At 59.9% G+C, this 14,582-nt stretch overlaps 1 protein-coding gene across 1 annotated transcript in view; it reads right to left on the bottom strand.

Moving 5' to 3' along the window:
* The window catches only part of LOC123378627 (lanosterol synthase-like), a 49,083-nt gene that overhangs the window by 10,087 nt on the left and 24,414 nt on the right, over window positions 1–14,582 (bottom strand). The window contains exons 11-14 of the mRNA XM_045032670.1: window positions 13,116–13,172; window positions 11,835–11,906; window positions 3,147–3,197; window positions 1,949–2,098 (exon numbers count right to left, since the gene is read on the bottom strand). Of these exons, the coding sequence (XP_044888605.1) occupies window positions 1,949–2,098; window positions 3,147–3,197; window positions 11,835–11,906; window positions 13,116–13,172 (330 nt within the window). The remainder of the gene's footprint in view (window positions 1–1,948; window positions 2,099–3,146; window positions 3,198–11,834; window positions 11,907–13,115; window positions 13,173–14,582) is intronic.

Below are 14,582 nucleotides of genomic sequence, written 5' to 3'. Positions count from 1 at the left end.
TAATATCTTAAAAAACTCTGTATTATCCTTAACTCTGCAGGCCAAAGAGTTCTTCTTCTGCCCCTTTGTTTCCTGCATCCATTTTCTACAATTCTTAGCTTCCGACTTCAACTTCCCTTTTCTGCCATTTGTTAGATATTGTTTTCTTATTTTTATAGGTGCCTTCACCTCCCCTCTAATCCAGGTCTTTCGTTATCCACTCCCGCCTTCTTCCTTGATTGTGGGATTGTAGCTTTTGGGGCATCCACTTGTTCTTAAACAATTACCAGTTATCATCTACATTTTCTCTGATTAAATTCTTCCTCCCAGCTGATTTGGGTCATAGTTGTTTAGCTTTGTGAGACTGGTCCTTTTAAAGTACCAAGTATATATGCCTCTGGTCTGGACTTTATTCTGTTTGCACAATACACATGTGATCGAGTTATAATTACTTGTCCTAAGCTTCCACTAATTTTTAGTTGTGTGATCAGTTCCTCTTTATCTGTCAAGACGAGGTCCAATACAGAATTCTCTTGTCTCGGTGGCAGCACTTTTTAAGTTAGGAACCTGTCATCGATGAGATTTCGAAATCCCAAGGAGGTTTTGGTATTGGCTGCATGAGCCCTCCAGCGTGTGTCACTCTGACCGAACTCCCCCATCATCACACAGCTTTTTTCCCTACACACTGTAGATAGGTGCGTAAGGGGCTGGACATCCTGGCCCCTCCTGTGATTTGGAGTCTGTAGGAAACACCGACTTGTGCTCGGTCTATTAGAACATTGATCTATTAAGCATCTGAGATCATTGTCTTCCGAGTTATCAGTGACTCAGAACAGGTGATGCCATTTTTGATGTAGATGCCACTTCCCCTCCCCTTTTGCCCACTGGGTCTTTGCTAAATAAGTCAGGGCCATTGACTTTACCATTCCAATCGTGGGACTTGTCCCAGCAGGTTTCAGTAATGCCAGCTTTGGGTATGGCTACACTTGCAACTTCAAAGCGCTGCCGCGGGAGCGCTCCCGCGGCAGCGCTTTGAAGTTGCAAGTGTGGTCGCAGCACCAGCGCTGGGAGAGAGCTCTCCCAGTGCTGCAGGTACTCCACCTCCGCGTGGGGATTAGCTTACAGCACTGGGAGCCGCGCTCCCAGCGCTGGGGCACTGTTTACACTGGCGCTTTACAGCCCTGTAACTTGCTGCGCTCAGGGCTGTTTTTTCACACCCCTGAGCGAGAAAGTTGCAGAGCAATTCCAATTCCTCCTGTTTGTTACCCAGGCGCTGAGCATTGCTGCATAGGCAATTCAAGAATTTTTTCTCTCTCATGTCCTTTGGCTCCCTGATTTTATTCTCAACATCTCAATTTTGTGCTAAAGGAGGCCTCATTTCTTCCCTCTTTTTCCCCCCTTCCCTATTGCTAGGAGCTGGCCAGAGCCAGAGGCACTTTTATCCTCCCCCCAGAACAGCTGCCTGGTCTCCAAGGCCCTGGAGCCAGCTCGGGACACTCGCTTCCGCTCCCCAAGACCTGGGCGAACGAGCTCCCTGCACGGGGTGTCTGTGCTGTGAGCAGACTGCCCACCGGGGAAAGGCTCTGCACTGTCCCTCCACGCGCCGTCCCAGGGACTGAGAACAGCTCTGAGCTCTCTCCCGCACACAGGGCAATCTGGTCACGTCCGGTCAGCCTGCACGCGCTGCTCCCCTCTCGGGACTCATGAGCGACACCCGTTGGCAGCGAGAGGCGCTGCACTAACAGCCCTGCCTGGGCTCCTCCTGGGGTTCATGCCAGCCCGGCCCAGCTCACATCCAGACGTGATCCCAGGCTCACGCCCAGCAGGCCGTAAGCCCAGTCACTGGACGCCGGAGGCCCACAGAGGCAGAACATCCCCCACCCAGAAGCCATTTTGTTTTAAGCTGTTCCGAGATACGTGGCGCTGACTCTGGGGTTCTCCCCCCAACCGGGTCTCCGCCACCTCTTACCACATTCACAGCGTCAAAGAGGCGCCCCGTGGGGACATGCTCTGCTATGAAGGGACACTTCTCCTGCAGCAGCATCACCGATTTCAGCCCCTCCGCAGTGCAGTCAGACACGATCCAGCCGCAGTCACGGGTGCTGAAGGGGAATCCGCCCTGGGGAGTCAGGCACCAGCACTCAGCCCCAGGAGTGAGGGAAACTCCCCCGCCAAGCTCTGCCCTGCCCAAGGGACGGGGGAGCCCCCTCACCCAACCCCGCATTACCGCTCCGCCTGTGCACACGAAATGGGGAGAGAAGGCTGGCAACCATCCCCCACTTCGAGTCCAGCAGGCAGCTGGGGAGGCAGGGGAGTCCCTCCTTAACAGCAAGGTGGCACCAGGAGCTACTGCCATAGCTTTCAAACCTAAGTCTGGGCCCCAAGCAAAGTGCCAGTGGTGGGTGAAATCCAGCCCATGCCGTGGGCAGGTGTCCAGACACATTCACTGAGCAGCTGGGCGCAACGGGAGGCCCTGGGGCAGGTGAGTCCCAGAGCTGGCACAGTGGGGGCTGCAGCCCAGGATGGCAGTGCCATGGTGGAGCCTGGGGGCAGGAGCTCACGCTGTGTCTGGCTGCGCTTTGCCTGTTACACGGGACCCTCATAATTACCCAGGTGAAGCTGCCTCCCGCACCAGAAAATACTGTACTGGAGAAAACAACACTGCCCGGCCCCACCACAAACAGGCCTTAGTGGGATTGTGCCACATCTCCTTCCATGGCAACTGGCCTGACGGCCAGCCCCGGACCCACGGCCATTGGCCTCAGCTTACAGAGCCCCTCCTCCGCTGATGTGATGTGTATTGGCCAAGCCCCACCTCCATATGCAGACACCAAGCCACCTGCTGTTCTGCTTCACATGCCCTGCACACCGCCAGGTAAACGCCAGCTCGTGCCCTTCTTCCAAGCAGGCTGAGGCTGTCTAACTGTCAGCCCTCGGCACCTGGGATCTCAGTCACGGCCGCAGACTCCTCCGGACACCAGAGAGTCGCTCTGCTGCCAGAGCCTCCCTCTGACGCTATCACGGGATAGCTCCACTTTGAGTCTAAAAGGTTCGTTCCCTGCCCTGCGAGCAGCCCAGAGCTAGGGGCAGACAGACACGTGAGGAACAAACATGGAACAACAGGGGAGAATCATCCCAGGGAAATCCAGGCACGTGGCCCGCTGTACCTTGCTCATGTGGCGATAGTATTTCTGGTAGTCGGGCGGGTTCTCCGGAATCTGCAGGAGATACGAGGGGCACCAGTGAGGAGGAACAGCAGGAGCAGCCTGGCTGCAGGCTCCATAGGCCCCACTGCAAGAGCGGAGCACTGCAAAGGGCAGGGGTCCCACAGTTATGGTCAGGGACGGCTCTATGTATTTTGTTGCCCCAAGCATGGCCATCAGGCGGCTTTCGGTGGCATGCCTGCAGGAGGTCCGCCGGTTCTGCGTGTCTTCAGCATACCCGCCGCCGAATTGCCGCCAAAGCTGTGGGACCGGCGGACCTCCCGTAGGCATGCCGCCGAAGGCAGCCTGACTGGTGCCCTCACAGCGACCGGCAGGCTGCCCCCCGCAGCTTGTCGCCCCAGGCACACGCTTGCTGCGCTGGTGCCTGGAGCCGCCCCTGGCTATGGTGATGGCCACGGGATCAAGGCCAGCCATACCCGCAGAGCACTCCTGTCTCCACTGCCACAGTCTGGTCGCCAGAGGCCAGGCTGGGACTGGTGCTTGTCTGTGCCACATCTCCCTGGATCAGGCTGGGGCCAAGGCTGGCCCTGGACTCCACCACTGGGCGGGGATGAGCAGAAGGGACTTCCACAGCTGACCTTTTGCAGTACGCCCCAGTGCTGCCCTGGCGTGGCTGTGTCAGTGCACAGGGCACCTGGAGCTCTCCCCCCAGCCCGGCTGCAGAGGGCCCTGTGCACCCACTTCTTTTCAGGGCTTCACCTCCCCCCTCCCGCCCGAGCCCTGAGAGGGACCCGTGGCTGGGACCGTCTGCACCAAGCTTCCCATGAAACTACCCTGCCACGCTGGCCCCAGCACCAGCGACAGGGCAGCCTGAGAGCAGAGGGCTGCTGGGGTGCGACCCCCCGGGCCAGGCAGCCCTGCTCAGAACAGGCCTGGACGATGAGGTGGTGAGAACACCAGTGGAGGTTCACACGTGTGCTCCCATTGCCTCTAGCGCCTGTGGAGCAGCACCGGGAAACGGCACCAGTGCAGGGACATCACGGGAATCTCAGGGTCAGCCAGGCCCATGTGCCAGCTGTGTCCCAGGGCAGGCGGGTCTCCCTCCCTGAGAGAAGGGACCTCAGGAGGTATCTAGTCCAACCCCCTGCTCAAAGCAGGACCAAACCCAACTAAATCATCCCAGACAGGGCTTTGTCAAGCCTGACCTTAAAAACCTCTAAGGAAGGAGATTCCACCACCTCCCTAGGTAACCCATTCCAATGCTTCACCACCCTACTAGTGAAAAAGTTTTTCCTAATGTCCAACCTAAACCTCCCCCTCTGCAACTTGAGACCATTATTCCTTGTTCTGTCATCTTCTACCACAAAGATTCCACTGTAAATGAGGTGAGGCACATCCCACTTCACAAGGCCAAGTGCGCCGCGCCCTGCAGCACATGCAGCTCTGGCTGGAGAGCTGGGTGGGGAACAGCTCACTGCGAGAACCCTCACCGGAGCTGCAGGGGGACAGCGGCACGGCACTGGAAACGGGAACTAGAGAGAACCCAGCTGGCTCTGCCCCTACAGAAAAGCCCCATGGAATGTAAGAAGGAGGAAAAAGACGGTTACTCACCGTAGTAACTGTTGTTCTTCGAGATGTGTTGCTCCTATCCATTCCAGTCAGGTGTGCGCGCCGCGCGTGCACGGCTCTTCGGAACATTTTTACCCTAGCAACTCCGGCGGGCCGGCTGAGTGCCCCCTGGAGTGGCGCCGCTATGGCGCCTGTTATATACCCCAGCCGGCCCGTCCGCTCCTCAGTTCCTTCTTGCCGGCTACTCCGACAGTGGGGAAGGAGGGCGGGTCTGGAATGGATAGGAGCAACACATCTCGAAGAACAACAGTTACTACGGTGAGTAACCGTCTTTTCTTCTTCGAGTGATTGCTCCTATGCATTCCAGTCAGGTGATTCCCAAGCCTTACCTAGGCGGTGGGGTCGGAGTGAGACGTGGCGGAGTGTAATACCGCGGAGCCGAAGGCTGCGTCGTCTCGAGACTGCTGCACCAACGCGTAGTGGGAGGCGAAGGTGTGGACAGAAGACCAGGTGGCCGCTCTACAGATGTCCTGGATGGGGACATGGGCCAGGAAGGCGGTCGACGAGGCTTGTGCTCTCGTGGAGTGAGCTGTGAGGCGGCATGGTGGCACGCGAGCCAGCTCGTAGCAGGTCCGGATACATGTTGTGACCCAGGAGGAAATCCGTTGGGAGGAGATCGGCTTGCCTCTCATGCGGTCAGCAACCGCTACGAACAGCTGTGTTGAACACCGGAAGGGCTTTGTCCGCTCGATGTAAAAGGCGAGTGCCCTGCGGACGTCGAGGGTGTGAAGCTGTTGCTCCCGAGGCGAGGCATGCGGCTTCGGGAAGAAGACCGGGAGGAAGATCTCCTGGTTGAGGTGGAAGGCCGACACCACCTTGGGGAGGAAGGCCGGATGTGGTCGAAGCTGCACCTTGTCTCGATGGAAGACGGTGTATGGTGGACCAACCGTTAGAGCACGGAGCTCAGAGACTCGTCCCGCTGATGTAATTGCGACGAGGAAGGCTGTCTTCCAGGAGAGGTAGAGCGGGGAGCACGTGGCCAAGGGCTCGAAGGGGGGACCCATCAGCTTGGCCAGCACGAGGTTCAAATCCCAGGTGGGGGCAGGACGCCGCACCGGCGGGTACAAGTGGTCCAGGCCTTTAAGGAAGCGGGAAACCATCTGGTTGGAGAAGATGGACCGACCTTCCACAGATGGACGAAAGGCGGACACTGCTGCCAGGTGAACTCTCAAGGAGGAGACCGCAAGACCTTGCTCCTTAAGGTACCAGAGGTAGTCCAGGATGGTAGGGACAGGGACTACGAAGGGATTGAAGCCTCGGTGGTCACACCAGAGCGCAAACCGCTTCCATTTCGCCAGATAGGTGGAGCGAGTGGAAGGCTTTCTGCTCTCTAGCAGGACGTGCTGAACTGCCGCCGAACAGTCCCTCTCTGTGTGGGTCAACCACGCAGGTACCAAGCTGTAAGATGGAGGGACTGCAGGTTCGGATGGCGGAGTCTGCCGAAGTCCTGGGTGATGAGGTCCGGCCATAACGGAAGGGGGATAGGATCCCAAACCGAGAGCTCGAGCAGCAGGGTGTACCAATGTTGCCTCGGCCAGGCCGGAGCCACGAGTATGACGCTGGCTCTGTCCCTCCGAAGCTTCTGTAGCACCCGGTGCACGAGTGGGAACGGAGGGAAGGCGTAGAGGAGGTGATCCTTCCAGGAATACAGGAAGGCGTCCGACAGGGAGCCCGGCGAGTGACCCCGGAACCAGCAAAATAGGTGGCACTTCCTGTTCGCCTTGGAGGCGAATAGGTCTATCCGGGGAAACCCCCACCTCCGGAAGATTGTGTGTACGACGTCGGGACGGAGAGACCACTCGTGGGAGAGGAATGACCTGCTGAGATGGTCGGCCAGCGTGTTCTGCACTCCCGGAAGAAAGGACGCTTCCAGGTGAATCGAGTGGGTTACGCAGAAGTCCCACAGGAGCATCGCTTCCTTGCAGAGGAGGGAGGAGCGGGCTCCGCCCTGCTTGTTCACGTAGAACATTGCTGTGGTGTTGTCCGTGAACACTGTCACACAGCGGCCTTGCAGGCGGGTGCGGAAGGTGTGACACGCCAAACGGATTGCTCGCAGCTCGCGGATATTGATGTGCAGAGCGAGCTCTTGGGGCGACCAAAGGCCTTGGGTGTGAAGGTCGCCCAGGTGAGCTCCCCAACCGAGCGCTGAGGCATCTGTGGTCAGAGTGGCGGATGGGCGAGGAGGGTGGAACGGGACTCCCGCACACACGACCTCCGGGTCGAGCCACCAGCGGAGGGACTCGAGGGTCGGCTTGGAGATCATGACCACCATGTCGATGGGGTCTCGATGCGGCCGGTACACCGACGTGAGCCAAGACTGGAACGGGCGGAGGTGGAGCCGCGCGTACGCGGTGACATACGTACACGATGCCATGTGGCCCAGGAGGTGGAGGCAGGATCGCACCGTCGTGGTCGGGAAGGTGACGAGGTCCCGGATGATAGAGACCATCGTCTGGTGCCGAGATTGCAGCAGGCAGGCGCGAGCCAACGAGGAGTCGAGGACTGCTCCAATGAACTCCACCCGCTGTGACGGAATCAAGGTGGACTTCTCGGCATTGATGAGAAGACCGAGGCGCTGAAAGAGGGACAGGATTTCTGTCATCTGACCCATTACCAGGCGCCGAGACGTTCCGCAAACCAGCCAGTCGTCGAGATATGGGTAGACGTGTATCTGACGACGGCGGAGAGCTGCGGCAACCACTGCCATGCACTTGGTAAACACTCTCGGTGCGGTGGATAGGCCGAATGGCAACACTGCGAACTGGTAGTGTGCGTTGTTCACCACGAAACGCAGGTATCGTCGATGGGGAGGGTAGATCGCGACATGGAAGTAGGCATCCTTCATGTTGAGGGCGGCAAACCAGTCTCCCGGATCCAGAGAGGGAATGATGGTCCCCAGGGTGACCATGCGAAACTTGGGCTTGAGCAGATATTTGTTCAGCTCGCGGAGGTCCAGGATAGACGTAGCCCTCCTTTCGCTTTGGGGGATGAGAAAATATCGGGAATAGAATCCCCTGCCCCGCCTGTCTTGAGGCACTGCCTCTATGGCACCCACGCTCAACAGAGTCTGGACCTCTTGTAAGAGGAGTTGCTCGTGAGAGGGGTCCCTGAAGAGGGACAGGGAGGGTGGGTGGGAAGGGGGGGGCGAAACAAACTGAAGGCGGTACCCCGACTGGATTGTTTGAAGCACCCAGTTGTCCGTTGTTATTCGGGACCACGCCGAAAAGAAATGGGAAAGGCGGTTGTAAAACAAAAGGGTAGGATCCGGTAGGGAGAGTGATCGGCCGTCCTCGGGCGTCCCATCAAAAGGCCTGCTTGGACCCTTGGGGGGCCTTGGAAGGGGCCTGGGCCTGATTGCGCCTGTTGCCGGATGGTCGACGGCGATTCGGGCCTGGTCGCCTGCTGTTGTACGGGCGGTACCGTTGTTGAGGGAAAGACCGGGAGGGTTGTTGCCGGAAGGACCTGCGTTGAGGAGCCGGTGTGTGCATCCCGAGGGTGCGGATGGCGATGCGACCGTCCTTCAGGGTCTGGATCCGGGAATCAGTCTTCTCAGAGAAAAGACCCTGTGTGTCAAAGGGCAGGTCCTGTAACATATACTGCACCTCCGGTGGCAGGGTGGAGGACTGCAGCCAGGAGATGCGCCGCATCGTCACCCCTGAGGCCAAGGTCCTAGCTCCCGAGTCCGCAGAGTCAAGGGCGGCCTGGATGGAGGACCTGGACGATTTCGTCCCCTCCTCCAACAACGCGGAGAATTCCTGGCGGGAGGCTGTTGGTAGGAGCTCTGTAAATTTCGCCAGGGACGCCATGATGTCGTAGACGTACCTGGTGAGGAGGACCATCTGGTTGGCGATGCGAAGTTGCAAGCCGCCCGCCGAGTAGACCTTGCGGCCTAACAGGTCCATTTGTGGCGCGTCCTTCGACTTTGGCGCAGGGGCAGGTTGACCATGCCTCTCCTTGTCGTTGACCGACTGAACGACCAACGAGTCCGGGGTCGGGTGAGTATATAGATACTCGTAGCCCGTGGGGGGGACAGAGTACTTGCGCTCAACCCCACGGGCCGTAGGAGGGATGGACGCAGGCGTCTGCCAGAGTGTGGTGGCATTCTTTTGTATCGTGCGCACGAACGGTAATGCCACGCGCACTGGCGCCTCTGCTCCAACGACATTGGTTATGGGGTCCTCGTCCTCCTGGACCTCTGCCACTGGGAGAGCCATAGCCGTCGCCACGCGGCGAAGCAGGTCTTGGTGCGCCTTTAAGTCTATCGGCGGAGGATCCTTGGCCGATGCTCCGGCCACTGCCTCGTCAGGTGAGGACGAGGAGGATAAGCCCTGGACAACAGCCTCCGACGATGGATCTGCTGTCCGCTCGTCGTCTGGGTCGGGCTGCGTGTGCCTCTGGGGTTCAGGCGGTATGGAAACCGCGCCTGGTGACGAAGGGGCCGGCCGGCTGACGGTCGCCGCTGGTACCCTGCGCTCGGAGGCAGGGGCTCTTGGGGGGAATGGCACCCCCTGAGTATCGTACTGGGCCCAGGGAACCCAGAAGCCCCACTGCTGTGCCCCCTGAGGTTGGCCTTGTGGGGTAGGTGGCAGGTGCCCGTTACTGTCTGCCCCAGAAGCAACCGACGCGGGACGGGATGGCCATGGAGGCGCCGAGGCGCTGACGAATTGCGCCGCCGACTGAGGTAGTCTGTCCCCGGACGGTGCCGAGGATCGGTGCCGGTCCACACGGTACCGGGATGGTGACCGAGACCAATGTCCGCTGCGGTGCCGGGAGCTCGACCGGTGCCGGGAGCTCGACCGGGATCCAGACCTGCGGCGCCAGGAGCGGCTGCGCGAATCGCGGTGCCGGGAACGGTGCCGGGAAGCAGACCTCCGTCGGTGCCGACGCGACGGCGATCGGGACCTGGAGCGACGCCGGGAGTGCGACCGGTACCGCGATGTCGAACGGTACCGGGACTGCAACCGGCGTCGAAACAGCGACCGGTACCACGATGGCGAGCGGTGCCGAGATCGCGAACGACGGGACGGTGACCTGCGGCGGGACCGGGAAGGTGACCGGGACCGGGAGCGTCGTCCGTGCCGTCTGTCTGGAGAGGGGGGCCGAACCATCATTGCCGGCTTTCCCGCCGAAACGACAGCCCGCACCGGCGGTGCCGGGGGCCGGAGGCTCGGTGCCTCTGTGAGCTCTATGAGCTCGCGCGCCGTGGAGAAAGTCTCCGGCGTCGATGGCAGCCGTAGCTCAACCGCGGCCAGTGCCGGGGAGCATGGCAGTGCCGGATTCGACGGCCCTTGCGGCGCCGGAGTCAACGGCCCGGTGCATGTCCTGTGCACAGCCACAGCGGGGACCGCAGGTGGCGCAACTTTCTTGGCTGCTGGGCTCTCAGCGTGGGGCTTGGCACCAGCTTTCGCCGGCTTGCGCTTCCTTGATGGCGAGAGGGAGCGGTGCCGGGCCTTCGGTGCCGGTGGCTGAGGGCGCGTAGTCTCAGTGCCGGAACGGCCCGGGGCCGGCGGAGCACTCCGGACCGATGAAGCCTTCGGCGCCGGCGCGGACGGTGCCGGGGGCTGGAGCGAAGCCTCCATGAGGAGCTGCTTTAAACGTATGTCCCGCTCCTTACGCATCCGGGGTTTGAAAGAGGAACAGATAGAGCACTTACCTGCCCTGTGAGTCTCGCCGAGGCACCGGAGGCAGGAGTCGTGCGGATCCCCTACTGGCATAGGCCGCTGGCAAGATGCACAGGGCTTAAAGCCCGGTGCCTTGGGCATGAGCCCGCACCGGGGGAGGAAAGGGAGGGGAACCCCCCCCTTTAACCTTATCCTAAGAACTAACTATCTAACTAACAGAAACTATCTACACTAATCACTAAATGAACTATATACACGAGAAAGTAGCGAGAGCTAGAGTAGTGGAGGACAGAGAGCACTCCACAGTTCCAACTGGCCGTCACGGGCGGTAAGAAGGAACTGAGGAGCGGACGGGCCGGCTGGGGTATATAACAGGCGCCATAGTGGCGCCACTCCAGGGGGCGCCAGCCGGCCCGCCGGAGTTGCTAGGGTAAAAATGTTCCGAAGAGCCGTGCACGCACGGCGTGCACACCTGACTGGAATGCATAGGAGCAACACATCTCGAAGAAGAACCTACAGATCCAGAGACATTTGACAGGGTGCACAAAAAGGACTCTGCAAACTAGTGCGTTTGACAGACAATGAAAGCCCCTGAGCTGAGCTAGCCCATGGGACCCACAGCATTCACCTCCCTGCCACGCTGCTTTAAAATGCCCCTGGGTTCTGACCCCCAGCCCCAGATGGAGTTAGACACCTCAATACCTTTGAGACTCTGGGCCTCTCTCCCTACCATGTCCTGGTACCAAACCCCTTTCCTCTGTATCCGGGGACGCCCAGAGGGAGGGGACAAGTGGGACAATTTGCCCCAGGTCCCGGGCCCCACAGGGGCCCCAACGAGTGTTTTTCGGGGGCCCTGAAGCAAGGGTCCTTCACTCGCTCCAGGGGCCCCGGAAAACTTTCACGGGGCCCAGGCCCCTGGAGCTTCTTCCGCTCCAGGTCTTCGGCAGCAGTTTGGCGCCGGGGGGGGGTCCTTCCCCTCTGGGACTCGCCGCCAAAGTGCCCCGAAAACCTGCAGCAGGGGGGTCCTTCCTCCCCGGGACCTGCCGAAGACTCCAGGCCCCCTGAATCCTCTGGGCGGCCCTGTGTGTATCTCCTACCACGGCCAGAGGGCAGAGGCGCTGGGTGCTGAAAGCCAGCTAACAACACTGTAAACCCTGTGTGTTCAAACACAGTGTGAAAAAGCGCAATTCCTGCTCACACCACACTGGTGCAGCACATCTCCAGAATTCTCAAGAATTCCTTCTAGCAGCACCAGCAAACGTTTCACAGTGAAACCTGGGGGTGCTGCAGCACCCCCATCCCCCTAGCTCCTGTGCCTATGACTACAGCGCATGAAGGGGATGAGCCACATGGCTGGATGCCAAGAAGCTACGCAGGACACTGCAGTCTTACCAAAGTCAATGCTGGCTTCCCACATCTGTGACCCCAACTCAGGACTCACCTGGGTGATTTTGAGGAACTCATGGGCCTGCCTCAGACAGGAAGCGAATGCCGGGTCGTTCTGAGCACCAGCCTAGACAAGGAGGCAGACACACAAAATAAACAGACATCACTGCTCAGCTCTGTGATCAGTTTAGTTCTTCGGGAAAAACAAATTAGAAGAGAGCTCCTGGAACCTGTGCCAGGCAAGGTCACCCCCTGGTAAGACTCAAACACAGCACTTTGGCCAGACAGGGACTCTGGGGCACCAGAGATCTGCACTGGGGTGGCTCATCTCCCACTGGCTGGTATCGGGGAGGAACAGGAACTCTCAGGCTCTGAGCGACTGGCGCAGCAGCATTGCAGTGCCCAATGCTGGAGCTGTGCCAAGCAACACACCTCCATCGCTCGCTCAGAGCCCACTCTCAGTATTCCAGCATTGCTGCTGGCTCCGAGCAGCGCTGGGCTCTGGGCGGGTTTTACCACGGCAGGGGCGATATGGCCCATCTTCGTACCAGTACCCCAAAGAGAACACAGCGCATGTGGGGAAGAGGTAACAGGAACTCCCCTTGGTCCCTGCCCATGTGCATTTCAGCGCCTACCCACCAGTGCCGTGGGGCCACGTGCCTGCACCTGACGGGGGTTAGGACAGTGTTTTCGGGGACCATCCCCGGCAGCATGCCACATGCCTATGGAACAGCTATAGCAGCTCTTCCCTACGCTCCTGCCAGCTCCACGCCTGCAGCTGCCCAAGTGCAGGTTACCAAGCGACATGACAGTGCTGCTCATCTCCGGGTGTTACTACAAGGGGACACGTGCAGAGCCCCGTGACATTCTAGCCTTGCTCCAATGACACCTCGCACCCAGCGTTCAAAGGCCAGTCCGCCTGCAAACCTGCACACAGCTGCCTTTGTACACAGGTGCGTCCACCCGACGCTACAGGGCACTAGCTGTTCTGCGCCCTTAGCGTGTGTTCGGAGCTCATTGGGATCGCAAGCCTGCAGGTCTCTCTCTAAACACTGTGCTCTGGCTGCACCACCAGTTACCGGCTCAGCGCAGGGAGCTCAGGGTGACATTCTCTGGGCTGTGCTATGCAGGGGGTCAGACTCGACGATCGTCACAGTTCTGTCCAGTCTTGACACCCGAGGCTGTCGAAGCCTCTCTCTAGTGTTGCTGTTGAGCGTACACTGCAGGAGCCGGGCCCCCAAGAGCCACAGCACTGAGGAAAGTGCAGGATGGTGCCTGTCTGAGACCCACGGCCCTGGGGGGCAGCCCAGCAGGCCGGCACGACAGCAAACATTACCTCCAGGAAGGCTTGGAGGGCAAACGCTGTGTCCCAGAGCTGGGATCCGTTGGTGCCCTGGAACAGAAGAGTGTGCAATGAGAAGCAGCTTTTCAATCCGCCCCAGGCTTCCCGCCCACCCCTACGGGCCACACTGCCTGTAGGCGCCATCACGCTGGACCAATGGGCCCCATAGACAGAGAAAGCTATAGGGCACACGGCTGGGTGCAGTCACGCAGTCACTGCACCAATGGGCCCCACGCACAGGGAGGGCTGCAGCCTAAGGGAACCCACTGGGGCAGAAACGGGCAGCAGGAGCAGGGTTATGGAGTTTTTTGGTTCCGGGGATGGGGTTAGAATTTCCTTCCAAAGCTATTTTAGGGTCTGGTCCTGCAAGCCCCTCATGGACCCAGTGCAGGATAGCTCTAGGCACCTCACCCAAACCAGTGTTGGTGTGTATAGCACCCTAGGCTGCAAGTTGCATCCCAACACAGCGACTGGAAACAAGAGAGAGCCCACAGCAGCATGCAGAGCACGAGCCGTAGGGACAGGACGGGATGGGACGGGACGGGGGGCGTCTCTGAGCTGAGATGTGAAGCGAGGCAGAGCCAGGAAGACTGGCCCAGAGGGCAGGAGCTGCAGGGGACCCGGCTCTCGCACAGCAGAGGAGGCTGGAGGAAAGGGAAGAGAAGCTGCAGCAAGCCCACAGAGGGGTTCAGAACGAGGGCAGTTTGACCATGAATCCTGAACCCAGAGGTGAGCGCGAGGAGGGGACTGGGATGGGCTGACAGGGCTCCAGGCACATGGGGGGCTTGGGCAGCAGCATGTGGGCCCTGCTGGGCTGGGCCGTGGGGCAGCCGCGGTACTCAAGCCCCAAGGAGCTGAAGGCTGGGAGAAGGTCTCGGTGGAGCACTGCACTACGAGACTGCCTGCATGGCAGGTCTGTGAGTGCTCTGCTGGCCAGGGCCAGGCCACGACACCAGGAACAGTCAGTTTTTGCACAAACTTACAGCAGTGCGAATGGCTGGCTGGGCGGCAAGGGGAGCCGTGGGGCGGGGGAGGAGGGAGGTGGCAGAGCTGTGTCTGGGGGATACACCGCTGTCCCGGGAGAGGCACGTTTGTCTGGGAGACACTGAGCTGCAGGAAGTGGGACAGAGAAGCAGCCTGTGTGGCCAGGGCATGGGGGAGCAGCACGCAGCCCCTTTCCTTGCTGGACACTCAGCAGGGGCCAAGCAGCCGTTAGTGTTCTGTTCTAGCCCCCAGCGCAGGTAGGAGAGGGGCTGCCCGCTAACGTGGGGGCCAGAACCGCACAGCTGAGACAGGACAGGATGGGACTCCCCCCTAGGCTCCATCCCAGGGGCAATGCGTGTGTGACAGGGGCTGGGCACGGGATGGCGGGTGCAGAGCACCCCCCAGAGGTGCAGGGGAAGCAGCTGCCTGAGAGCAGGACACACACTGCTCCCAATACCAACCCCTTCTACCCTCGGC

Source organism: Mauremys mutica, chromosome 10, assembly GCF_020497125.1.
Source record: "Mauremys mutica isolate MM-2020 ecotype Southern chromosome 10, ASM2049712v1, whole genome shotgun sequence".
NCBI classification, from domain to species: domain Eukaryota; kingdom Metazoa; phylum Chordata; order Testudines; family Geoemydidae; genus Mauremys; species Mauremys mutica.
This window is presented reverse-complemented; position numbering and strand designations above follow the sequence as displayed.